The following is a 10,760-nucleotide window of genomic DNA, read 5'->3' as shown; positions in this document are numbered from 1 at the left end:
AGTCGTTTTGTGAGATAGTTTTTCAGGTGGAATGAAATGTTTCTTGTTCTATTTGACCTCACTGTTGTATTCTTCAAAAGTCCTTCCTCCGGGCTCATGGCCAATTCAAAACATATTTGGACTGTAAATTGAATCTAAATTTGTCTCTTGCATTTGACTAGCCAGTTTCCCTTAAAACCCTTTCACACTGGACTGCTTAGGGCTGAAGCCGCATGTCTTCAAGTATGAAGCGTCACATTTAGTCTTGTTTTGTTCGTCGACTATCTGCTTTTAGGTGCACAGCTCTAAGTAAAGGAATTGCTTGACGTTTCGGGAAATATTTTATTTGTTTTCTTACTTAATTTTGTGAAAAGACTGATACCACTCTTATCTATCTGTTTAATATAAAGCTACAACCAGCAGCCTTCTAGCTTAGCATAAGAGATAAAACAGCTAGCTTGTCTCTTTCTGAAAGTAACAAAGCAGTATGTTTAATCATGTTCAGCGCCACGAACGGCAGCCTCCAAATTAGTCACACAGTTAAATCAAGCATCGAGCACTGATGAACTGAACTAAACCCACTAAATAGAAGAACAAGCCAACATTGACAGTGGCAGCATTAATATGTCTTGTATGAAAATCTACTCTAACCACATACAACTTTATATGTTAGTTTACTGTTATTCATACTTTATACTGTATGTCTCTATTTATTGTGTACCATCGATTTAACCAATGTTTAGACTAATGGCATAATTGTCTTTGGACCATATAGTTATTTTTAAATGTCACTGTATATTCATAGACTGTATAAAAAATGGACATAGCATCTCCGTCAAGGTCCAATCTCTCATCTTGATCCAACCGTACTCGCCAACGGGAGTCGCCATCTTGTCGGACTTTGAGTCCGTCTCATTTCCTCTTACCAAAAAAGGGCATTGATGTGACGTTGGGGGAGGTTACATCAATCTTGCTGACGTATACCTCCAAGGTGAAGTGAGGGCCAGCGGATAGCTGTCACTCAAGAGGCCGCGCCCCTAATTGTTCATGAGCTTTAACCTATAATAAAATAAAAACTAGCCTGGTACAAAAAAATGGAGATTTGACCTAAACATACAGTGTACCAGGCCTTAAATAGGTTTAATTATGCTGTGAAAAACAGCCTATTTAACATGGGCGTCAATGAGAAATTGCTCTATTATGAAACCTGTCCCTAGTGGACACTCAGAGAACTGCAGTTTTTGGCACTTCTGTATTGGATCAACAAGGAAGTCGCTGTTGTTGGGGCTTGTGTGTATAACATGCACTTCTTCAGACCTGGTAAACATATATTTTAATACTATATACTTATAGTGTGTGGGTCTTTATTCTTAATCTCCATTATGTCTTATGGTTACACTTAAGTTATACAGGTAAATTGAACTTAATCAAATAGTGATACAAGAAAGTGTTTAAAATCCATCCAATGAACACACCTGAAACACGATGGGTGATGATGATGAAGGTCTATTTTGTTTGACTCATGTATTTGATCTTTCTAGAGGACCAGCTGCCCTCTGGGTTCCCCACCATAGACATGGGTCCCCAGCTAAAAGTGGTGGAGCGTTCTCGGACCGCCACTATGCTCTGTGCTGCTAGCGGCAACCCTGATCCAGAAATTACCTGGTTCAAGGATTTCCTGCCGGTCAACACGTCCAATAACAACGGACGGATCAAGCAGCTCCGCTCAGGTAACCAATGTTTGTATCCCACCATTCTTTCCTGTTCCCTTAAATCCCAAGCTTTTGTTTCTACCCGTCCACTTTACTTTTATTCCTCTTTAAATATCCTCTCCTTATCCCCACCCCCCAACCCATTTATTTTACTGTTCCTACAAAAACGGCTGTTATTCTTGCCCTCATTCACCCCTTTCCTTATTGCTGCCGCTCTCCTCCTGCTGTGATTACTGGCTGTGTTTCTCTGCTCCTGTCGTATGAGTTGACTGTGTGGGGTTGCCAACTTCTTACAAACTCTTCAAAGCCTTGAACAGTGAACTCCCAACTTTTCTCCAAACTCTCTGAGGTCTTCCTGTGCAAATCACCATCACAAAGGGGTTTCATTTTTAACTTAGTACAAACATTACGAAATATTTGTAACAACAGTCTTCAATGTGCAACTTGTCTCTAGTCCTCACAAATTTCCTCTACTGACAGAATTAGCAGGATAAACCCCTGTGATGGTGGCGTGCACTAAGGGAATGTCCTCTCTACGATGGCTCACTGCTGTGACTAAACAAACAAATAACCTTTTGTTTTTCCCTCATTTCATGGAAAGTGTGTCTGGTGTGGGTCAGAAATTGACTCACAGACATTTAATCCATGTTATTTGAGAAAATACATTGACAGAATTTGTTAAACCAAAGACAAGATTACCTGGAAAAAAACAAGTTTTTCTAGTCAAGCCACTCAATCAGCTGTTCAATGGCCACAGTAGTGTGTAAAACCCCAACTTGTCTTAGCATAGTCTCCTCCCTCAGTCATCCTTCTGCTTCCAGGGACCAACTCTGTACCCAAAATCCCTTTCTTGTGGTTGGACACCCAACTTTCTGGCTTCTTTATGGATAACCTCTTCGCTTCTGTCCCCGTGTTTGTTTGTTTTTAATTCTCTGGCTCACCCGTCAGTGCCCTGCTCAGACTCCCTTTTTGACCTTTATTTTCCAAAAATATATAACACATTTAAATGATTTACAAAATTGTTACAATTTAAAATGTCAAATATTTGGTATGTTAGCGTTGATTCTTCTATGTGATGATTACAAGACACTTTTACGATTCATATAAGCACAAAGTTCTGTATAGATAATTAATATCCATGACTTTTTTTTTCTTTTTTTGGAGTTCCAGTGCTTTTTCAAGGTGTTTCTATTAAGTCAACTCCTTTGTGTATCCAATGGTCCAATTGTAATGCCATGTCTATGCTGTTTCTTTTCTCTTTGTATCTTTTTAACCACAGAGTCCTTTGGTAAGTGCTTCTGTTCCGAGGCCCACACCCTCACTGTCCACTTTTCTATATACTGTTCACTAATGCTGCTATTGTTGCTGCTGCCGCACACCTTTACACTGTTGAGGTGTTATTAAAATGCATGGCATGCATTTTACTAATAGTCACACAGAGCGCAGATGCGCAAACACAGAAATAGACACACTCCCAAGTCTGCAGACACCCATACATCATTTGGTTAAAGAAACATAGATAGATGCATAAAAGCTACAAAGTGGATACACACACGCAGAGACATGCATACACACAAATCTACACATACATAAATATACTCACACATATCTCTGTCACCCTAGAGGTAGCTGGCTTCACCCTCACCCGTGCACCTGCAGCCTATCCACACCCAAGAATTACAATAACTTTCTCCTGACACTCACCTATTTACTTTTCCACTTATTCAAATATTCTTCCCCTCACTGACTCACTCACTCACCCTGTCACCGACTCACAAACTTACTCTCTTCGCTCTGTTATATAAAGTTACCAGTCAATAAGCCATCAACTCTAGGTGGCTGTTAGGTAAGCCTCTGGTGGAGCCACTGTAAGGAAATCAGTAGCGACCAGTTTTCAGACTTTAAGGCGTTGACTTTACAGTGTAGTATGTGTATGCTGAACCTGGTTACTACCGCTTAGAGGTAGTGAATGGACACATGCAGTTTTTAACATCACCATAATAGAGTCATACAAGTAAAGCAGTTAAAGAAAAACCCACCCTTCAATACTTTTTCACTGTATACAATATAGGGCAGGGTACCAAACGTAGACACTTCTACAGTATAGTCATTCAGCACCAAATTTCAATCCATAAGGAGACAGCCGCATCAGCATCAGTGAGCCAACGAGCATGCAGCATACTTGTCCAAAGATCTAATAACACTGGTGATTAGCTGTCTAATGCGTGTGTGTGTGTGTGTGTGTGTGTGTGTGTGTGTGTGTGTGTGTGTGTGTGTGTGTGTGTGTGTGTGTGTGTGTGTGTGTGTGTGTGTGTGTGCGTGTGCGTGTGGGTGTGCGTGCGTGGGTGTGGGTGTGGGTGTGAGTGTATTGTTAATTGGTATTGAAAAAAGTATCATTCAGGAACCAGTATCAAAGTCAAGCTATCGTTGAACATTTTTTAACAACACCCAGACCTTTTGTTAGAAAAATCACTTCTTAACGTTTGGTAATTTTGCAACAAAGTGTTGTATTTTGCATTTCTTTGTTTCGCTTCAGTGATTTTCAGATGACATCTGAAATGTCTTGTCAATTATTTCATCAGTCAAATGACGGAAGATTAATTGGCGACATTAACATTTGAAAAGCCTGTTAATAGTTAAATCATTTTGGATTTTACAATCTCTGGTCACCTTTGGTACTAGTGCATTGTGACGGCAATTTTTCTGAAGTTTTAAAGCCCAAATTATTAATTAATGAAAATACCAGAGTAATAAAGATGATTGTGAGTTGAAACGTATGGTAAACATGTCTTATGGATGCGTTGCATTCAGCTCTGTTTGAGTCCGCTCCTGCCTCTTTTTACGCCAGACATCTCCTAGTATGATTGCTGATTGTCGGTTTAAGATATTGTTTCTATAAACACATTCTTGCTCTTTGAGGGGCAGAGTCATCACCTTGACATTTACTGCTGATGTTTAGATTGTTGAAAATGTCCCTGCTGTTAGACTCTGTTGTAGCTGGAAGGAATGCCAACAATAAAGAATTGATCCAAATACGACATAGGGGCAGTACCAGACTGTACCAGATTCTTTTTTTTTTTTTACAGAGTTTAAGTAATGGAGGGTGGCTTTTTCCTTCAGGGAACAGATATTAAATATATTGACACACCATTGTGCAAGCAGGATTACACCTGGATTTGGAGGACAAACACAGGTTAAGTCTCAGGGCAGTTAAGTATACTTAGAGTCCCAGTCCACCTCTTAGATACTCATATAAGTGCAGTGCAGACATAACCCTACTCCTACAGCCACATCTGCCCCTGCTGCAAGTCAATTAAGTCAAATCAATAACCCATCTCCTTATAGCTCTGTCACTGTCTGTCACTCTGTCTCTCTGGCTTCTGTCTTTCTCCTCTCAGACTTATTCTGTCTTTATTTATTCTGTCTTTTTCTTTTATGCCTCTCTCTTCCACTCACTCTCTTAAGGATCTATATTTTGAGTCTTCCTCTCTAATTTGATTCTTCTACTTTACAAGTTACCTCCCCCAACCCCCTCCCCAGTCCCTCCCTTCCTTATCCCCTTCTCCTCCTTTGGTACTAACATTTTCTTCTTCTTCTCCTTCTCTAATCTCGTGCATTCATTGCCCACTCAGGTGGCACGCCCATACGAGGTAAGACTGCTGGGAGGACCAACATGATACAGTGGCCTGATTCCTTTTTCAACCCCCCCGGTTCCTACTTGATCTGACAAAAGCAGCTCTGGGTGGATTAATCAATACATGTTTAGTCCAAAAGACTTCCATATTGGTAATACTCACCCCAGGCTGCTTCAGATCTGCAGTAGGAGCAAGACGGGAGGAATTGGAATTAAGCAAACAATTCATTCTACTATGACTTTTAATCACCTCCCCTCTTCTCATCTTTCATCCTCTCTTCATCTGTTCATTTTCCATCTCAGCCTCAACGTTCACTCTCTTAACACGGAAATCCATCGCTTCCTTCCTAGCCATATTGTGACCTCTCTTTTGTATTCAGTTTAACATCATTTAGCTTTTTACATCTACTTTGTTTTCAGTCTAAAGCATGAAGTGTTTACAATTTGTATTTATTTATTTATTGCTTGATTTGAGGTGCTATCAGTTTTACCTCTATTTGATTACTTTAAGAAAAAAAGAAAATTGTGAGCTGATTTTCATTTCTTTTTTTTCTTTTTTTTCTTTTTTTGCGGGAGGGCTTGACCTAAGCTTGACCTGGCCTCTGCTTCTACCTTGTCTATATTCGCCCAATCAAACGTCCCAGTTTTGATTTCCCTGCCAGCTGTTATTCGCTCAGCCTGAAAAGTCCAGATGGCGAAGACTCATACACGCACACCTTAACACACCAATGTGCACATACACACACACACATTCTCCATGATTTTTTACCATTACTTTCTCTTTTCTCTCTCATTACCGATAAAAAGCCCCAAACAACCACTTTTTTGATAAAGTTTTTCTGGGCGCTTTTTTGCCTTACCACACCATCTTGAAAGAACTTCTGGTTGACTTTTTTGACAGTTTTTCTGTTTTCAGGGAGCGAGAAAGCGCCGGTCCCTTCCCAAGGCTTTGCGTATGTCGTTACTTTTTTTTTTTTTAATCTGTGGCCTTGATGGAGGTCGGTTGATGTCTTTACCTCCTTATTGGGTGTGTTTTAAAATAACATCACACTCCTGATCCCATTGGTGGATCTGCAAGGGTTGGGGATAATTTACTGCCATGACAATATCTTTGTCACATATTATCCTTGAAAATTGAAGCATGGTTTGCTCCCTAACATAACTTCTAATTTTAATTTACAGCAAAGATTTTTTTAAATACTGTATTGGTGACTGGATTTCTCCACGTTTTTGTTGCTTGATTTATTTGGTACTGCCTTGCATGAAGACTTCATTCTCCGTTTTTCTAGGCTTTGTATCAATGCTTTTTTATTATTATTATTTTGTTCTCTTCCCATTTCTAAATCAGGAAGCTGACCCCTGTTTTGGGCAGATTCTTGCTAACAGTGGTAGAAACTTGTTACTTTCTCCCAATAGATTAGGCACCCTTTTTAGCCCTGTGTTCAGCTTTTTTTGCTGAAAACTCCCTCAGATTCATTTACACTTTATGCAGTTCTTACCATTTATATGTTGGTGCATTTATGAACTATACCTAATGACCTGATATCTTTCACTTTTGTGTAATTGCTCTTTCTTCCGCGCTATCTTTCTGTCTGTGTGACTCTCTCTCCCCTCTATCTATCTTCTACTCTTCCTCTCCATCCCTCCGTCCCTCCAGGTGCCCTCCAGATAGAGATGAGTGAGGAGTCAGACCAGGGGAAGTATGAGTGTGTTGCCACCAACAGTGACGGGACACGCTATTCCACACCAGCTAACCTTTATGTCAGAGGTAAGAGGGGGATAAAAACCCTGCTTGTTAGTCCGATTGGAGCACTTAGATTTAAGGGTTACATCGATAATGGATGTAAAGATTAGGCCATTTATTCCTAGAATATATACATACTTTTTTTACATAGATGTCTTCTGCTAGGAATGTGCGTTTATCATATTAATGTGATGCTATTAAACCTGCTGTGTTTTATAATTATTAGCTGTAGAGCCATAAAACAGGATGGTTTTTAAATGAGAGCTCTTTTGCATCAGCTCAGGCTGGGCTGAATGTATCACTCAGGCTATTAATCTCTCTGCCCTCCCTTCTTAGCCTTTAGACCTCAGAGAAAAAACAAATCATCATCTGGTTACTTGTGTTTCTCTCCAAATCTGACGGACATCTCACCTCCTCAGGCACTGTCTTCTTCAAAGCACACACACACACACACACACACACACACGCACGCATTTACACCAAATGTTTGAATCTTGGAGACATTTTTATTCCCATGGCCTTTTGCTTTGTTGTCTGCCCACCCCACCGCCAAAAAAAAATAAAAAATAAAGGCTTTAAACAGCGTGGCATGCCTTTCTGACTCCAACATTGCTCCGAGGGATACGAAACAAGCACATGCACGATTGGATGCACACACGGAATCACACAGATCTATGCTACACTAAAAGAAAATATATAAACACACGGACACACACAAACAGCACAGAGGCAGTGATGTGCATCTAACAGTGCTTGCAGGGGCCAGTAAAATCCTGCAGTGCTGCTCAGTGAGTGTTTGACAGGCAGTCTATAGAGACAGCCGGCTGTGGAGAGAGACTGTCTTTAACAGGAAGGCTTCCACTGACACATTGGCCGTCCATGGACTCTGTTTTCTCTTTTTGCGCTCCTCATTTCTTTCTTTCTTCCTGTTTATCTTTGTTTCTCCCTTCTGTCTGGTGCCACCTTGCCGTGCTCCTTTGTCTAACTTGTTTTCTCTCTGTCTCTTCTCTGATGTTTTCCTCTCCTTTCTCTTTTTCCTCCTCCTCCCGCCGTGCTCTGTCCTACCTCCCTCTGCAGAGCTGCGAGAAGGTTGGTACAGTAACGACTGTGTGGCTCTTTGAGTCTCTCCCGAGTGTTTTCTTTTCTTCCATTAAACTGCCATTTTTGTTTGTGTGTTTTGGCTGTTTTTATGAGTGGTAGTGGAGGTTTTAAAGCTGCCTGTACAGTTTTCTCCTTTGAGGTATATTGTACCTTGCGTTCCGTGTTTCTCTTTCCCCCCTGTGAGTGCATGTGTGTTTGCTGTGAGTTTGTTTTGAGAGTATCTTTTGTGTTTCAGTTCATAAAATATTTATTGTAGCACACCTAAAAACACCATGAATAAAACATTTTGATATCACATGCGCCCTAGTGGCGATGTATCAGACTGTTTGAATGCTTGCAGTCTTCTTTGAATAAAACTTCATCTCAGAGCAAATGAAACAAATAAAAAAAATAATCTTCAGTGTACAGACTTTACAAAGCAATTACACAGTCATTAATTTCTATTCACCTCTCTTCTCCTGCCTTCATGCTTTTATTGCTGTCTGGTCCAGTGCGTCGTGTCCCCCCTCGCTTTTCCATCCCCCCAGCAGACAGCGAGATCATGCCAGGAGGGAACGTCAACATCACCTGTGTGGCTGTGGGCTCCCCCATGCCATACGTGAAGTGGATGCTTGGAGCAGAAGACCTGACGCCTGAGGATGACATGCCCATCGGCCGCAACGTCCTGGAACTGACTGACGTACGCCAGTCCAACAATTACACATGTGTTGCTATGTCAACACTTGGCGTGATTGAGGCGGTGGCACAAATTATTGTAAAAGGTGGGTTTATATGCATGCATATGAGGAGGCGTATGAGTGAGAAGAGAGCATGTTATCAAGACAGGAAGTGAGTTACCTTCAGTAAGACTTTTTCATAAGTGAAGAGTATTTTTGTCTGAAAAATAAGCTTTACCATCTTGTTTTCAAGGGGGACCTCAACAACAGTAATACAGTATAAGCACAATAAGAGAAACTAATAAAATAAGATAATTAAACAAACAAAAAAAACTGAGAAAAATATACAGTAAATCTCAAATAATAAGACGTACAAAATCAGGAAATTCCACTCCAAGCAGAGCATGTGATGGATCAAAAATTCAGTTTTTATTACAGTAAAAAAAAAAGTATGTCTGAGTGTGTAAGAGTACGTCTTGCTTCATGACAGCAACTTTCTCCAGCCAGTTCTGCCACATGAGCTTATTCATGTCTGAATATGTTGGAAGAGAAGGAAATACTCAACTATTTGTGGTAAATTACATTCTAATTTTATTCATATTTTGGGCATTCCTGTAGAAAAATGACCTCTGTATCCACATAGTTTTTCTTTGTCAAAAGGGACCTGTTTTAATAAGGAACTAATGTTCACTAAGTCTGTATTTAATTCCACTTTGTCAGTGAATAGGGGGTTTAATTTAGCTTTATTTCCTGAAAGCTTTCCTATTAGTGTATGAAGGGTTAGAGTTGCTCCTGCAGATAGCCTCTTCAATCAGTGTGTTAAAGGGTCAATATGGCATATAGTGTAGATCGTTTGAGTGATCGGAAGAATAGAAAGACCATTTATCATTTTAACTGCTAGATTTGTTTAGTTTGATTATGTTTATATTTTTGTCCAGCACTTGTAATTAGGCATTATATTTATTGTATAGTTCTGGGACGCTGAGCTTATAAGTAAAGAGTGATGGTATAAATCTGAGTCAATCCGATGATTTCTTAATGATAAAAGGGATCGTTTGCAAAATCTCTCTTCTTTCTCTCTCAGCTCTGCCGAGGGCCCCTGGTACCCCTGTGGTGACAGAGAGAACTGCAACAAGTATTACACTTACCTGGGATTCTGGCAATCCTGAGCCTGTCTCCTACTATATCATACAGGTGTGTAACAGACACAGAATAGAGATCAACAATTTTCTGTGACTCCCGTGGGACTCCCGTGATTCGGGAATGATCCTGTGATCGGGGGGAACGAGAGTAAAAGTCAACGGGAGTGGATGGGAGTTAAAATCCACTCGTGTGTCAGTCGCTAACACAGAAGCACAACTGCATGGGCACACAGGCTTCTTGAGACAAAACTGGGTTGGCTAAACCTGCAATAGATTTGTATATGAACATGAACTGTTATTATAAGCCTGAAGGGCTTCAAAACAAAAGAGTTCCTCGTCTCTACTAATAGTTTTAAAGTTACCAAATTGCTCAAATTCATTACTCTCTGCCCACAAAGAGAAATAAATTGAAATGTTTAGAAGCCAACTGAAGCAATGATTAAGACTCTTACCTTGCTTTAGACTAAGGGCGCACTCACACTGTCCATCCGTACCGTGCCCCGTGCTTTAGGGTACTTGTCCCCCCCTCCCTCTACCCCCACGGCCCAGTCCCGTTTGTACTCACACTACCCGGGCCTCGGCGAAATGCTTCTTGCCTGCCTATACGTCATCACGCCGTAACACGTCACACGCATTGATTGACGTCATCGCATTGCGTCGCTTTGTCTTTTGGCCACATAATGGAAAGCAGCACAGAAAACATGGTAATGTTTTTGGCTTTGTGTTTTTTTTGGACTCATTGTCATCATCTGACCAAATCTGCAGTAAACACACCACCTCCGAATCACACCA

The 10,760-nt window shown here is 40.7% G+C and overlaps 1 protein-coding gene across 1 annotated transcript in view; it reads left to right on the top strand.

The window, feature by feature from the left end:
* The window catches only part of ptprdb (protein tyrosine phosphatase receptor type Db), a 106,712-nt gene that overhangs the window by 52,528 nt on the left and 43,424 nt on the right, over window positions 1–10,760 (top strand). The window contains exons 5-8 of the mRNA XM_083935284.1: window positions 1,521–1,709; window positions 6,983–7,093; window positions 8,662–8,931; window positions 9,911–10,020. Coding sequence (XP_083791410.1) covers window positions 1,521–1,709; window positions 6,983–7,093; window positions 8,662–8,931; window positions 9,911–10,020 — 680 coding nt within the window. The remainder of the gene's footprint in view (window positions 1–1,520; window positions 1,710–6,982; window positions 7,094–8,661; window positions 8,932–9,910; window positions 10,021–10,760) is intronic.

Source organism: Echiichthys vipera (assembly GCF_963691815.1).
Source record: "Echiichthys vipera genome assembly, chromosome: 2".
Classification (NCBI taxonomy): Eukaryota; Metazoa; Chordata; class Actinopteri; order Perciformes; family Trachinidae; genus Echiichthys; species Echiichthys vipera.
Note: the sequence above shows the minus strand (reverse complement) of the source record. Positions and strands in the feature narration are given on the sequence as shown.